At 39.4% G+C, this 16685-nt stretch overlaps 1 protein-coding gene across 46 annotated transcripts in view; it reads right to left on the minus strand.

Annotated features, from left to right (window-relative positions):
• ptk2aa (protein tyrosine kinase 2aa) overlaps window positions 1–16685 on the minus strand; it is a 64542-nt gene that overhangs the window by 37550 nt on the left and 10307 nt on the right. For 4 of the 46 annotated variants that reach the window (XM_051067188.1, XM_051067197.1, XM_051067220.1 and 1 more), the window contains exons 8-13: window positions 14102–14242; window positions 13750–13827; window positions 13456–13563; window positions 12249–12366; window positions 11977–12007; window positions 10442–10506 (exon numbers count right to left, since the gene is read on the minus strand). The exons of 5 other annotated variants lie outside the window; for them this stretch is intronic. In XM_051067188.1, coding sequence (XP_050923145.1) covers window positions 10442–10506; window positions 11977–12007; window positions 12249–12366; window positions 13456–13563; window positions 13750–13827; window positions 14102–14242 — 541 coding nt within the window. Of the gene's footprint in view, window positions 1–1686; window positions 1788–1914; window positions 2000–2249; window positions 2348–5059; window positions 5117–5224; window positions 5460–7812; window positions 7831–9968; window positions 10056–10441; window positions 10507–10603; window positions 10847–11976; window positions 12008–12248; window positions 12367–13455; window positions 13564–13749; window positions 13828–14101; window positions 14243–16685 lie in introns of those variants that run through there. 37 more of the 46 variants (XM_051067148.1, XM_051067199.1, XM_051067191.1 and 34 more) reach the window with 22 other exon arrangements.

The raw sequence follows: 16685 nt of genomic DNA on the forward strand, positions 1-16685 counted from the left end.
GACCAAACTTGGTCATCAAACTGTAGAGGGTGGGCGGGCACTGAGGAGGCATAGCCAGTCGCTCACCGTTCTCTATCCTGCCAATCACGTCGTTGTTCTTCACCCCCTGGAAGGGCTTGATGCCGTACATCAAGATCTCCCACATGCACACACCTGCAGAGATGCAGACACAAACAGGCAGATTTTGTTTAAGACAGAAAGTGACTGACAAAAACACAACTGTCAGACAAAGACACTCAGAAACAACTCTACATACCCTAGATATAGGCAGCTCTGGATGAAATAGTGTGGTGAAAGACTGTTTCACAGATGATGGACTGTAAAAACATTTTTCCGGTAACTCACCAAACATCCAGACATCACTGGCAGAGGTGAATCTTCTGAAGTTGATAGATTCAGGTGCCATCCACTTGATAGGAAGTTTACCTTTAGAAGCTGAAACAAAGAGAGATATAGTTCACTACAAGTTGTCTGTCAGATTCAAGATTATCTAGACTACAGAGCGTTTTTTATAGATAAAATAAATCTGTAACTTAATTGAATTAATGGTCAATTTTGCATCCACCAATTAGAAGGTTAGAAAATGAGAAGGAACTAAAAACTGGTAGCCTGATGTCACCAGTATGGTGGTACAAGTACAACCAACTAGAGAAAAGACTGGCAATGGCACACAAAACTGAAACACAGACTGGTCTCAGGTCAGCACCGCTCACTTCTCTTAACCAACAGCATGAAACAAACCAATGTCTGTCTGTAGTGTTTAGGTGGTAAACATATACCAAAGGGGAAGGTTAGGACATTAAAAACCGTCTTGAATCCATTTGAAATATTAATGAATCGATGTTATATGTCAGAACAAAGCTGTATTGATGTGTGTGTGGGTTTTAGTGTGCAGGTGTTTCATTACTTTGTAGTAAGAGCTGTCCTCCATGTATCGTGACAGACAAAGTCTGCACACAGTCGACCGAGGAGACCAGCACATTACGGGCTGCGATGTCCCTACGAGGCAAAAACAGCTGTGTCATAGTTGTTTACTGTCATTTCTTTGATGCTAAGTATCCATTAAGAAGACGAGAGATGTGCTGTGTTTGAAAAAGATTCCATATTTACATCACTTTATTTTGAGTGAATTTTAAATATAAAATCTATGCAGCATGTGTTGCCCTCAAACATTCACACAACAGAACCACAAACGTAGCGTCCCATGATGCAATGTTTTTGATGGATGTGAACGTTACACTTATGCAACACTGCACTTGCCAGTGATGATGCAAAATGATGAGTGCCTGAGTGAGTGTCTAGTAAAAATCTTTATATGATCTCTGGTAATAAAAATAATGTGAATCCAATGCAACACATAATCTGAGCCAAGACTCTTCTTAAATCAGAGTCTATCTAATCTTTTGTGTGTGCATGCTTGTGTATGTTTACCTGTGTACAAAGCGTTTGCTCTCCAGATAGGCAAACCCGCTTGGTAGGCAAAAAGAATGAGAGTGGCCAGGTCCAGACTGTACTTCCTCACCTGAAGGAATGAACGCAACTGTGGACAGACAAAGAGAGGGAGGAAGATGAAACACTACTGATAGTGATATCGATGCATGTCCCACACACAGCTTCCTTCATGTACCGACAAGAGGTGTAACAAACTTTCTTCTGCACAAAGAGCACACAGAGCCTCAAGCGTACCTCTCCGAGAGTGCAGAGCTCCATGATGATCCACACCGGGTTCTCTGTGATCACTCCGATCAGCTTGACAATGTGAGGGTGGTCAAACTGACGCATTGTCACTGCAGAGAAAGTGCAACCACACACTCATTCACACGTATAAACCTCAGCATGTGAGAAATGAGTCATAGTTTTTTGTAAGTCAATACACACACTCTCACACACTAAAAATACACAGTGTGGTCTTACATGCTTCCTGTAGGAACTTTTCTCTGACACTGTCTGAGGTACAGTTCTTACAGGTCTTAATGGCGACAGGTAGAGCCGGTTTGTCCTGCACACACACACAGCGCACAAGTTAGCGGATTAGTAGTGATACAATGCTGTGAGAGATATGGATACAGATAATCTGATATTTACACTTATTGCTAAAATGCACACTTGAGAATATATAAAATTTTTCATTTTAATGGTTCGTTTCAGCAGGATAATGAGATGACTGTCAGATAACAAAACTGTCTAGTTATTTATTGGTGTGCATTTGATACGTTTAATTGAATGTTTGTATGTGCATGTCTACATACCGGGCTGTTATAAACTCCTTGGTGCACATCTCCAAACTGACCCTCTCCAATGCAGCGACCTAACTCTATCCTGTCCCTCTGGATTTCATAGTCCCGCGCTGAGAGAGGTAAGGAGGAGGAGAAAGAAAAGAAAAAGAAGTAGAAAGAGTAACATTCACCTGCTGTTTTCCATACACTGGAAACACTGGAAGGACCCATCACTTTTCACATGCTTCTCTCTTAGACCACACGGACGGGGCTTACCAGGACAAGACAATTTGGATGGTATCAGGTAAATGTTACTTAAGAGAGAAAATAGTTAAAAGTTTTAAGATACTTGAAAATTATTTCAAATTTTCTAGCAGTCAAATTAATATTGTCCTTTTTGGTAAACCCCATCCACTGGTAATAGGGCTGTACTAAAATAAACCATTAATATGTAATTTATGCAAATACACTGTAACCACAGGTATGTAAATCCAGAGTAAATTCTCTTCCCCAAACACCTCAAACTACACAAACCTTGACTTAACATGCACACTGCCAAACAAACATACCAACATACAGTAAACCCATTTAACAGGAAAATGTAAAGACCATAAATGCTGTGTTTACATGCACACCAGAGTCCCATTTTCATTTCTGTTTCACCCTGTACTGACATAGACAAGAGGACTGCACATAAACACATACTTCTGAATAAGATTATTAATTGAGAAAAAAACCTGGAGCACTCTCTACATGTAAACATCAAGAAGGCCTGTGCCTGGATCTGTGACAGACAGACATAAACTGATACCTGGATCTGGATCTGAAGTCTGATTTTGAATAAACTATTTATACTTGGTGAATATGTCCAAAAGAATTCAAATTAATGGTTTTGTTTTGCAACTGACATCCACAAGCTTCCACATTTTCACTTTGACATTTATGTGTTATCAATATTTCTGCCTTGCAGAGAAGGTTATGAAACATTTCCTTCAGCGGTGCATTAATGTCAGCTGCCAACCAACTATAGCAAAAATGGGCAAAAAATTGAGTTTTATGCAGGAGATCGATCATCCATGAAGTTAGCTACTTGACTGAACTAAAAGATAAACACAGTAAAATCACAAACGCCAAGAGTATAACCAAAGCAACATTCCTTTACATGGAGATTTACTGCAATCAATCCACACTGCTATTCACTTGCAGGAAATTAATAACTGCTTCAAACGAAAAGAACCCACAGAGAACTCAGGAAAAAGAAAAAAACAAAACAAAAACAAAACATAACCATAATACTAAATCACAGTAAAGGCATAAAAATGTCACAACCAACATGATGGTGACATGAGAACCAAGCCAACAAACAATGCAAATTATTGTGAGATGGTTTAACTTGTTTCCCAATTCTGATTTAAGGATTAATAAAATAATTGCATTGTTCATGGATTGGCCCTCTCTTTCATTCCAACACCAGACCCAAATGAACTGCAGTCTACAAAAACACCAACGACCACAAGTCAACAACAAACTGGATATTAGAGTAGACCTTGAGTCTTTGTATTTTTCTTTGCCAGGTACTAATGGTGAAATAAAACATCCTACACTGGTTCCCAACTACTAAAAAAGCCAGTAACTCATGTAAATCAATGGGTATTGTTTTAATGGAATAAAAATAAATAAATAAAGTTTTAATGGGGCAGGAAAATGACGCAAATCTGTTCCTATAATTTATACAAGTGCCCGGCAAAGAAAAACATAAATGAAAAGAAACTTGAAAAATCAAGGCATTTTGGTAGGACAGAATGAGACAGAGGCAGGCAATTTTACCTTCAAACTACTCCATAGCTCACTGTGTTGGCGATGGGAGAAAGAGGAAGAAAGAGAGATGAAGAGAGGGGGAGAGCCAGACAGCTGCTTTAAGATTGAAAATAGCTCAGAAAACACAAATGCGCACATATAGAGACAAAGGCAACTGACCCATTTAATTCCTTATCAAATGTTTATTCAATAAATAAGTGAATGAATGAAAAAACTGAACTGATACTGACAGAGAATGATTAAGAGATAGACCTGTTTTAAAGCTGTTACTGTTATACTGCTTCATTTTATACATAGAGCAGAGAGTGTGACATGAACACACGGACAAGCTCAGTCACGGAGAAGGAAAATATGTCGGAAGTCTGCTTAGAGAACAAAAAAAGCCAAGCGAAAGAGACAAAGAAATAAAGCTGGACAAATATAGCAAGACGGGGAAAGATAGAAAAAGACTGTGGGAGGAAAGAGGAACACAGTCCATTTTCAAAGTTGGCCCCACAGTCAAATACATGAGTAAACTGCACAGGCCAAAACATCTACTTACAAAATATTGGAACACAGGGCTGAGACCACCATTATTAACAAGGCTGTAGCCAAACTTACCAGCACATTCAGGGGCTTTTACTAACATGTGAATGTATTTGACAGATGTAATGTCCCTCTATGAACCACATGTATAGACTATCTCTACTACTAGCTCTGTGACCTCCAGCCAGGGTCTCTACTGTTTATATAAGGCAGAGAAACTGGCCTGAATTTGATTAGCTGCTACCTAATGCAGTCTAATGCAACTTCTCCAGCTCCTTATGTGAGTGTGTTTCTTGGAAAACACTCACACCACACTCATTTCATTAGCTAGCAGAACGAAATTAATGTTTGTTTGAGAGCATGAGCATTTGACAGAAGAATAACAGTGAAACAGTTACTTCATAGTCCTCTTGTGCCAGTGCAACAGAAGCCGACTCCTTTAGTACAAATATTTTAGTTGGTAGATGAGGCTGAAAGACGAGAGGGAATGGGTTACTTACTGGAGGGCATGGTGTATGTGTCCTCTTCATCAACTATCTCTGCATAGTCATCGGTCTCTGTAACATTATACACACACACAAGCGATCAGAAAAAACACACACAGGCATTTGTCTAAAATAACATAAATACACAAACAAAACAATTGTGCACGTTGCTCAATTTACCATCTACTATGGTACGAAGGGTCCCTGATACAGTCAAACACATGCGCACGAAAAAACAAAACTGCGCAAAAAACTTTAAAATAAAGCAGCTAACTCTTAAAACGAACTCTGTTTCGACAACTCCTGCCCAAAGCAACACCCACGTAGCTCCTCTCCCTCTCTCTTTCTCTCTCTCTCACACACACACACACTTGGCGGAGAATGTCAGCTGAGCATGTGTTGTGCATATCTGTCTGTGTGAGAGCAGCTGGGGTGCAGGGAGTAGCTGTGGTGGTGATGGAAACAAAGACAGAAAGGAGAGAGTTTAAGAGAGTCAAGTAGAAAACGAAACAGAAAACAGGACAGAAGAGTAAAACAGAAAGAGATAGAGAGACACAGAGAGGAGAAAGAGATAGTGTGTCTAGCGTCTAGCCATGTAAGCAGATGGTAGCATTTAGGATCAAATCTGTGTAAAATCAGACAGAGAGACACGGGGAAGAAGAGAGAAGAGCCAGCAGGAAAAAAAAGAGGCAAAGATGGACCATGTCTATCCTGACCAGATGGTGGTGTTTAAAATAAAATCAGTGTGCAGACTCAGCTGTTGGAAACGAGAGTCAAACATCTGCCATCCTAAACACTCCCCTCACAGCTCTGCTTGGGATTTATCAGGCTCTGTGGGAACGTGTCCCCAAATTTATCAGAAATCCTTTTCTTAAGCCTGTGGCTGATTTTCTCAAGAGATTTTCCTACAACTTGCCATGTAGGATAAGCTGTGGAAAGCACTACTGGCCAGCTGTATAGCTGTTAATGTAAAGGAGGCTGATTAAAAAATAAAACACTGGATATCTACCAATGCAAATGAGACTGTAAATAGCTCACTATTATTATATTAGTGCCTAAATCAATAGTTCAGCATTTTTATAAGTGTGCTTTTTTTCACTCACTTGCTGAGACTTAGATGAGGACTTTGATTCAATTAAACCAGGAAGCAGTTAGCTTAGCTTAGCACAAACACTGGACACGAAGGAAAACAACTAGCCTGGCTCTGTCTACAGGTTAAAATAGCTAAAGCGAAACATGTTATATCTTGATCAGTCTTTAAATAGAGCCAGGTTAGCCGTTTCCCTCTGCTCCCAGTATTTATGCTAAGCTAAGCTAACTGGCTACTGGCTGTAGTTTCATATTTACAGACGTGACAGACATGAAAGTGGTGTCGATGTTCCAATCTACTCATCTATTTCCCAAAATATCCAACTACTCCTTTAAGGGCAAGATGAATGAAACACTGTTAGCTTAAGTTCTAGCTATTATTACTGCTACATACTTTACATGTACAGTAGCCAATAACAGAAGTGGTTGGAAAAAGTGTAAACTTTTAATCAAACAGGCATGACTTTTACTAAACCACTGCTGTTTTTGATTTATAGTTCACATGAGAGGAAATGAAAGCCTGTTCCTCAAAAAACAAGAGTTGGAATAAAAACAACAGCTCTGCCTAGTTTGTTTTGCTGCTACTAAAATTTAACTTGATAGACTGATCATGAACAACATGACATTAGTAAAAGGTGGTTTTCATCAGTCATTATTTATTTGATAAAACACAGTTTAATTTTTCTTCCCCCCACAGCCAGGCTTATCAGCATTTCCATATGAGCCTTAACCAAATGTTTCCAGCTGATTTTCCAGATCTTTTTGAAATTATTTGTTGCCTTGAAATCTGCAGCTTACACTGATAGTTTGTACTGTGAGGTCCATTGCTGTATAGTCAGTACCTTGTGGTTTGAGATTTGTTCTGAAGAATCAATGTTTTCTAAGTTTGACTGGTCTAACTCTGTCTCTTTCTGCTTTCAGTGGGGAAAATGTGTGTGTGTGTGTGTCTGTGTGTGAGAGAGAGAGATCTAGTTAGCCCATTATAGCCAGGAATGCACCCGTTCTCGAATCCAGCAAACCTCTCCCTACTCCACTCTGTGTGCACATGAATGTATGTGAGTACACGTGTGCATGATTTTGCATGTGTGTAGCTGTCTTTCTGTGTGTGTGTGTGTGTGGTGTGTGTGTGTGTGCACGTGCGCGTGTGTGCACAGAGAGAAAGGTTTGGAGAAGTTCCCTTAAAGAGGAATACCACTTAATTTACAAATTCTGCTTTTTTGTGTTCATCTTGTGGTTAAAATCAGACATACTTCAATTTTAGTGGTAACATAATGGTTATCCATTTTCAAAATAATCACAAATAGAGACAGACGCAAAAAAAAAAACCATCTTAAAACACAATATGAAAAAATAGTAAGCCACTCTAACAGATCAAACCCATTAAAGCTACTGGTGATTTCTTCATGTTTCCAATCACTGAAACATGAGGAACAACACTTTTAACTACATAATCACTACATTCTGAATCGTTTTATATCATCTAACTCGCACTACATTTACATAATAGAGCACAAACACACAGAGCTATTGTTAAAGAAGGAGAAACGCATGCATAAACATCAACCCACACACACCAACACACACACACTACCCTTTCCCAGGAGGGTGCAGTGTGTCGGTGGAGCAGGACAAGAAAGAAGGAACAACAGAGAGACTGATAAACAACAGCAAAACTTTACCATCCCCACTAAGATCTTCTGCAGGGTCCAGGAGAGCATGCAGGAAACGGGACAGCAGAGGAGGAGGAGGAGGAGCGAGAGAAAAAAGCAGGAGGCAGAACAGAGGAGAGAAGAGAGAGGAGAGGTTAGAGCATGAAAAGCCTTGAAATAACACGGGAGATGTAGCAGAATCTGCAAAGTTAAACACTCAGCGAGCAGTTAGTCAAGATCCAAAATATCTCTGGTGAAAAGCTGAGTTAACAACTTCCATTAATGTTGTGCAGCAAAATGAAATGAGTGCAAGGAAACAGCAGCAATATGTAAGGCAGTGTTTACACTCCAGTATGCTTTAAATTTAAGAATTATTAAAAACCGCACAGACAGAAATTTAATACCTGTTGCACCATAGTATTAAAGTGAAAATGGACTAAAATTACCTATTATTAAATCACATAATTTCAGTATTTCTCAACAGTATATAACAATAATTTCTAATGATATAATTCATTAAATTAATACAACCAGGACCTGGATAATCATCAGAAAATGGAGGGATGGATGATGATCAGTTCATTTGAATGCAAGGGATAAAACAGTCTCAGGTATATCTGAATTAAATGATTTTTTAAAAGCTTTTTGAGAATTGCAGATACCCTGTGTGTGAGCAGGGTTGGATCCTCAGCACTAGTTATGTCTCCCCAAAAGCATCATTATTTAAAATGCTTTTGCAAATGGTTGTGGGTTAACTGCCTCCCACCCTCTTAGGAGGAGGGAGGCTTAGAGCATCTTAAGAAGCTCAAGATCCTGAAGGAGAGTTTTGATCATTTTTGTTCATTTTTGAGGCTACACTTTTAGCATGACCACTGATGCTCTTTGTAAAGTGACTATTGATGTGGAATAAATGATAAAGATACAGTCAGCTCAATGGACTCAGCGTAGTTCAAAGTAAAATGTGAGATTTTAAAAGTCGTATGTCAACCATGCCTGTGTGTCACGTTTAGAGCCTCCAGAAGAAAAAGTCTGGATCCTTTGTTAGCGTTTTAACAACAAACCAGCTGCTGTCCAGATCCACTCTCTGAGCAGTCCTGCGAGCTGCCAAAGCCACAGATGGAGACACGAGGACATGCTCTGACCCACTTAAAATGTCAACCTTACTGTGGGACACGTATATAGATGGTGTGAATTTTGGTAAAGCACAATGCCTCATAACTTTTATGTGTTTACGCTATCATGAACATTATTTTTTTCTAAAACAGAAACAGTTTTGGTGTCATCTTCCTTAGCTACAGAACAACAATCTTGAGCTGGTGGTTGCTCAGAGACACTTTAACAGGGCAGATACTTGGTGGTTGAACCCAAATCTTTTAATGGAAGAACGATCTCTAACCACTTGGCCACCCTGCCACGAATAAAGCTCTGCCTCTTTGAATTAACTGACATAAAACACTGAAAATAATGATTAAAAATAACCAAACTGTGACCTCAACAGCGAGGCATGTGCTGAAGGGAGACTTGAGAGAAACATTTTACTCTGTGGCTACTTCCAGTCACATCTCACAAGGAGGCAAATAAAAAAATATCAATTTTTAGCAGCCTTTGTCAGCAGGTAGGTTAAAGATCTGGTCGCATATGCAAAGAAAAACAATTACTAGTGCATCAAAAACACACACAAACCCCAGGTTTTACAGGAGATATCCCTCAGAGTCTTTTTCATTTGCGTCCCAGTCATTTTAATGAGCACTGGTTTGGTTATATGCAGCAACACACAACCAGTTATTGTGGTTAAATTGTGTTTGCTCCTTCGTGTAAGACTGAATTAGTCAAAGCAACCAAGCGGTTAGGACAAAGACAGTATAGTAGAAGAGAGCATCCTTAAAAATGATTGGATTCAGTAACTAATCCACAAAACCATCTGAATTTTACATAAAAAATCTGAAGGAAAAAAAAAGCTGCCAAATTTGTGCCAATATTTTGAGTGGGTATTATTTTTCTGAAACAAATAAGTGATATAAATTGATCAAGGAAGCCAAAATAAGTTTTACGTGGCTTCTCTGAGACTTTTCTGGATGGGATCTGTGCGCAGAGTTACCCAAAAAACATGATGTGTTTTTATTCCGCCACATCACAATTTTGTGGATACGCTCCCCTACTAACTGTCCAGTGAGAGCTGAGGATACCATTGGGTGGCGAATCTGAACAGAAGACAAAGGGGAGGAGGAAACGCCGCGCCTTGGTTGGCTTAGGAGGTGTCGATGTCACTAGGTCTTCAGCCAATGAGGAAGGGGTGGGGTTGAAAGACAACCAGAGTGTGAGAGGAAGAAAAAAAAAAAGAGTGAATGGATGCGAGGGAGTGCAGAGGGAGGAGATGTGAGAGAGACCGAGGGGGGAGAAGAGGAAGTAAACAAAAGAAATTAAGGAACAGAGAGGATGGGATGAAGAGAGAGAGAGAGGGAGAGGCAGTCCCAACAGAGGAGAAAACAATGAGAGATGAGAAGAGGAAAAAAATGACGAAGAGAAAAAACAGATGTTGGAGGAAATGGAAAGACAGAAAGAAAAGACAATAGTTGTAGACAAAGCAGCTGACACTGTGTTCATCTCACCCCTAAACAAGTCAATTTGTTAGTCTGCGTGTATGATTTCTTTATCTTACCTGAGACAGAGATCGTTCTTACTCCACTCCTGACTGCCTCTAACTTCTTCTCATTGTTAGACACTCTAGAAAAAAGGGAAAAACGGGAGAGTATGGTAAATTAGCCAAGACCCACACAACAGTAAAAGAGGTTAACACTCAGGTAAAACTAAATAAACATACCAATGTTCAATCAAAACATTTCAGCAATTTTCAGCATCAGATTTCCTATAAAGAATAAACAGTGGAAACTGTTCTCCACATTCAGGGCTCCCCAGGATGGAAAAAGGAAATACTGCTATCACTATCTGTAAACTAACACGTACTGTTTCAATTATCTCTCTGCCTATTGCCGTGGTCTCTCTCTGTCTGTGTCATCTGAGCTCTACTACTATCTTTACATCACAGACCACAACGGGCAGAGAGAAAAAGAAAGGCAGAGGGCAAAGAGAGAGAGAGAAAGTCAGAGTGAGAGGCTGAGAGAAAGAGGAGGAGACTACCAGAGTGTTTAAAAACCCTAAGTGGAAAATATTTGGCTCCTAAACTTATCTCCTTATTTGACCAGAGACGGACACAGAGAGGAAGAAAAACGAAGAGGGAGACTTCAGTTGAAATGACTAAAAGTAAGCAAAAAGTTTCTGAATCTGAGCAGTTGACAGTGAAAGGTGGACACACCAACGCCCAAGGCTGCTACGGTCACAGATAAACAAACACAATGAGCTCTGAGGCCCGCTGCCAAAAATCCTTAAAAAAAAAAAAAAAGGCTCATTCTGGAGGAAAACACTGAATATATTTGGTTTTCCCAGTTTAGATTTTCTGATGCAACACTCACATTAGCTTTTAGTAAAAAGGGTTGCATTACAGCTAAATAGTATTTGGGTGGTTGTGGGGCCTTTTTGGTTTTGATTTATTTATGCATCTACATAGTACAGAAAAATAAATAGCCCCACATAAACATAAACATAAACAGCCCAATTGATCTCTACCAGCATGAGTTGAGAAGATGCATTCAAACCATAGTACTGAGCAGAACAAGCATAAAATGACACTGTAAGAATGCTATCACAAGAAGTTTCCTAATAGAAACGTCAAAGTGGCTTGTTCTGGAAAACAGGAACTACATATATTCTAACTTATATTGCAGCAATAACAGCCTCTCTGGAAAGTGCCTGTGTCTAAACATAGTTGTTGAAACTGACACTGCCCTGAGAGTCCATACGCCTGATTTAATATTCTTCTTAAACAGGGTAGTAACTCCAGCCCTTTTGTTTTCAGAGGAACTCTGATGTCAAGGATTTCTCAGGTAATGACGAGGTGGCTGACCTGCTATCAGCTGTACTAAAGCTTTAAAACACACATGATCATTGACTGAATAACTATTACCATTGGTGTTGGCATAAAAAAAAGGACTAGTACAGGACTAGTATTCTGACAAAAATTACCTCACACAGTCAACAAACAACAAATCTGTTTAATTACACCTCTGACCAAAAAAATGCTTTGGATTATTTTGGTTTTTTTACTGTAACAAAACTAAGAATGGGACTGGTACTTACTTTGGGATGGAAGGCAGAGCTCTCTCTCCCTCTAGAGGACAAAAACACACATCATCAGCATCAGAATGATAATTATGGAGAACAGTGAACATACAAGACTTCAAACAGGAGTTTATAACATGTTATCAATGGCATAAACATAATTGCTGTAGCTGTTAATTGTCACTGTCAACATTAAAATGTAGAGCTCATGGTTTTTTTTTAAATTATGTTCATCTATGCTATTTTTTTCTGAGGAGCTGAGCAAAAAGGAGGAAACTACAGCTTCATACCTTTCTGAACTCTGACAATGAAGGAATGAGTTTCCATGGAGATGAGCCGACAGTAACCATCAATCAAGTCAGCCAAGTTCTCTGCCATGGTAAGTGACGCTGTTGTAACTGTGAGAGGCTGTGCAGGCGCGCACACACACACACACACACACACACACACACACACACACAGTGGAGGGCCTGTTACAAAGAGCCATTATCTCAAAAGACACACGCACACTCTTATGCGTAAGAGCACAGTGGGGGTTTCCAGCTGCTCCTTACATCAGGGGAAATCTCCTCTCTCTCACACATAGTGGGTGTGTGTAAGTCAATTCAATACCATAAAGACTCCACTCGTACAGCAGCAGGTGTTATGAAACCATTCCTCTGTGATTAGAACCATTATATGCAGTCTATACATGGAAACCCAGATAATCTCTTTGTCAGTCTCAGTCACACACAGAGGGCTAAGTAATAGAGCTAATCACCTTAATGGGCACAACTTATGGTTCTTCAGAGTCCACTAGAGGCCAGAGTGGTCATCAGGACTAATACAATATCAACACAAATGCCTCCAGAGAGTGAGAGAACTTGGTGTACCTTGCATTGCTCTGTCCATATCATTGTCCTACTATAAGGCCAAGAGTCTGACAAACCTTTGACACCAAATGGTTTTGCTGTAAGCAACTCAGAATTAAAGATTAAGAGCCTCTTTTAGGCTCATCATTTTTGAACATAAATGTACATTTCCATCAACAGAAACATAATTTTTTCCACAAGGATCAGCATAATCACACCAGGGTCCAAGTTTAACCACAGCACACACCATTGTTGTGACTGTGCTCTTTTTTCTCTCCATTTTTGACAGGCTACTGCTGCTGAAATCTCTACCTTCACATCACACCATACTAAAAATCACAGAAGACACTCACTTCTTTTGAATGGGCACAGCAGAAATTCTCTACCTCTGAGTGAAGCAGGGTAAACCATAGCACAATGCATAAAAAGAAGCGGGAGAAGTGGGTACTCCCCTGTTATGTTAAAACACCCAACATGAATGGAACTACATGAAAATGGAAAACAGGTGGCTAAAATGTAAATGAGTTATTACAACTCATCAAATTGTAATGCTATCCTTTAAAAAAATATGTTCAGCACATGCAGACAGTGAATCCATATACTTTATACAGAGAGACAGTTGGGCAGACGGACAGACTGGTTGTACCTCAGCAGCTCCAGCTACATTGACCTGTAGCATGCCTTTTCTGTCCTTCTCCTCCGTAGCCGAATACTGGATTGACTGAACTTGGTTAAAATTAGCTAGGTGGGTAGGCTGGGGACAAAAACAGAAAGACAAAACAAAAAGACCAGAAATTAAACAATGCCTGTACTTTCACTTGAAGTTAGTGCTCCCTGCTGTGGGCCTTAAAACACTTGGTTTGGCAGAACATTATCAGTAGAAGCCAGCTGCTGATAAACCCTGGCTGTGTTATAACAATGTGTTCCTGGAAAAACTCACTGTGGATCCCTTGTCAGTGAGGTAGCTGATCCCTTCCTCTGGCCCGATAGCTAACTCCACCTGGATTACCCAGCTGGACTGTGGCGAGTGAAAAAGAGATTTGGAGTTGGAAAGGGAGAGACAGAATAACCATTTGAGGGAAAGGGAGGGGAGAAGAGTTGAAGATAAATATAAGTAAATGTCATTTACGCATCAGAGGCCTGTAAGACACTCTGTGGGACAGAGTACCATGACATCCTTGATACATGCAATACCAGATGCTAACAACAGGGGTCGACCTAACACAACTAACCAGAGCTTTCATGGTATATCAGGGCAGGGTAAAGTGGAGGCAAGAATTAAAGAAACCTACCCCGAGGGCACATTTGAAGCACTCCTTATCATAGCGGTAGATTGGAGCAAGTATCTCCAAGAACTTCAGGATGCACTGCTCGTCGTTGAGATTGGCTACCTGCTTAAACGTCTGCTGGATCAACTTACGGAGAGTTTTAGCCTGAAAAGAATAAAGACAGAGAGAGGATGAAGGAAATAAAGATTAATAAGTCATTTTATTTAAATGTTATCAAGCTGATACAGCAGCAGATTTTACAGCTGGGAGAGGGAAGTGTACGATGAGGTGTAAGAGTTTGGGAACATGGTGACAGAGAAACTAAGAGAGGAAGACATTGATTGACTAATAGTCCACTCTGGTTTCAATCAAATTGACTTTAGCACTTCATTGTAGGGCCACTCCAAGTTCAGATCAATATCTTAGCAGAGACACATTGGTGATGTTAGTTACCACTCAATTAAACATCAAAGAGTCTGTCCATTCATCTACACAGTAACTTAGATCACAATATACCACACACAAAGTGCCGTCACAGGTTTTCAGAGTGACAGTTGCATTTTCCCTGCTGGCATTACAATCACTGTCAGACCTGATTTTATTTTTTTTTAGGTCTGTTATGTCACCACAGAGGAGACAGATGGGAAAGAAAATCCATCTAGGAACATTATTCTGCCATTTACAATCCTCTCTATACTTTACAGCTTCAGACATAAAGATACAAAATGCACATATGCACATACAAGCACAATATTGCGCACATAATCCTCAATATCCGATGTATATCTGAAAATACCATGATTTATATGAGGATTTAACAAAGGACCTTTGTGACCCTTTCCCCGTACATAATGTGGAAACACACACATTCACACAAGCACAGCCATTGTCCGGAGAGCCCCAAGATATAAATAACTCCACATATAGATTAAGATAAAGATTAGAGGCGATTTAGTGCAGCACAGACCAGGCTTAAAAAATGTGCAGATTTACAGTAGAGTGGTACATCACATTTAGGTCATTCTGCACAAAATAAATGAGCAGTTTCACAACTATGATTATTACAAAGAATGTCAGTTACATTGATTTATTGACAACAAATCTAACAAAAATGCTACTGACTAATTTCAGGTTGGTCTAAATATCTAAATAAAATGTGTAATTTTTTTTTGGCGGGGGCACATTCATTCATATTAAGATAGTTATGTCTTAATTCTTTTTTAATATCTATTGTGTTCAGCTTCTATCTATTTCTATTGCTGTTTTTTTTTTTATTGTAAATACAGTGATAGCCTTATCTCATCTATACTGTATTTCAGCATTACAGAGCCCTGTTGTCAGATGTCTACTCATTAAGCCTGAGGGAATCAAGAACCTCACAAACCCACATCTACAAACACACACACACACACGTATCTACAATGCCCCAGTGTGTTCAGCTCTGTGAGTTTCTGTGTGTCATTTCAACAGATGTCATAACACACATATAGTATTATTACAGAATATACTGCGTACACGCTCATGTGTGTTCTTCGTGCTCTTGATAGGATCATCATTAATTCCTAGAATTCCACCAACCACACAGACACACACAAACACACAAACACACAGGGGATACTGTCAGTCCCAAGTGTCCACCCTTCCTGAGAGGAAGTATGGCGAGTGGCTATCACTTCACTATAACAACAATTGGACCGCTCGGCTGATCAGTCACAGCATTTACACAGTATTTTTTTTTAACTTTGGTAAAATCCATCAGTCTGTTCACAGCTGTAGAATGGTGATGGTGTGTATTATGTCACTATGTTTCCTCAGCTGTGCTTTGCACTGGCTGGAAGTAATTTGGACGTTTGGTCCAATACTATGTTCTGACAAAGTGTCCTCTACTGGTAAAACTTTCCATCACAAATTATTACATTTACTTCATCACAGAAAAGAGATTATTCTTCAGATACTCTTCAGCAGAGCAAAGATCCACTGAAACTCATAATAAGTATCATTATTGTTGAGAAATAACTCATCAGTCAGCACGTTAGCCTTGGACACGTGCTCTGGCTCTGCTGGTTGAGTTTCTGACACTAACCTCCCATTGATGAATAATTATTATTATTTATCTGTTACTGAGTCATTATTCCTGCTGATGTGCAGACAGAACACTGGTGGTTTATAAGAGACTAGTATTGCACACAACCCAGATCCACTGTGATGAGTAGAACATTACAAAACATACATAACCAAATATAAATAAATTATGATAAAATCTGCTTAAACTGTATAAACAAACCTTAACCAACATTAAACAAATATTTAAATTAGGAACAATTAAAAGCCAGAGGAGACTGTCCTAGTAATCCTTGTTGCTCTTTATCCCAAAGTCAGCAGATTAAAAAACTTCAATTTAAATAGTAAGACAGTCCCCTCACCATTGTTTAGACATTTCATTGATGGTAATGCATTTGGATCATGGTATGCATGACACAATTTTTCCTCAGATATTTCTCCATTTTCAAACTAAATTTCTAGATAACCAATACATTTGTATATTAAATCTATGAAAACATTTACAATAAATCTCAGTGCAGAATCATTTAACAGTATTGTGCCAATC

This window comes from Lates calcarifer, linkage group LG3, assembly GCF_001640805.2.
Source record: "Lates calcarifer isolate ASB-BC8 linkage group LG3, TLL_Latcal_v3, whole genome shotgun sequence".
NCBI lineage: Eukaryota > Metazoa > Chordata > Actinopteri > Centropomidae > Lates > Lates calcarifer.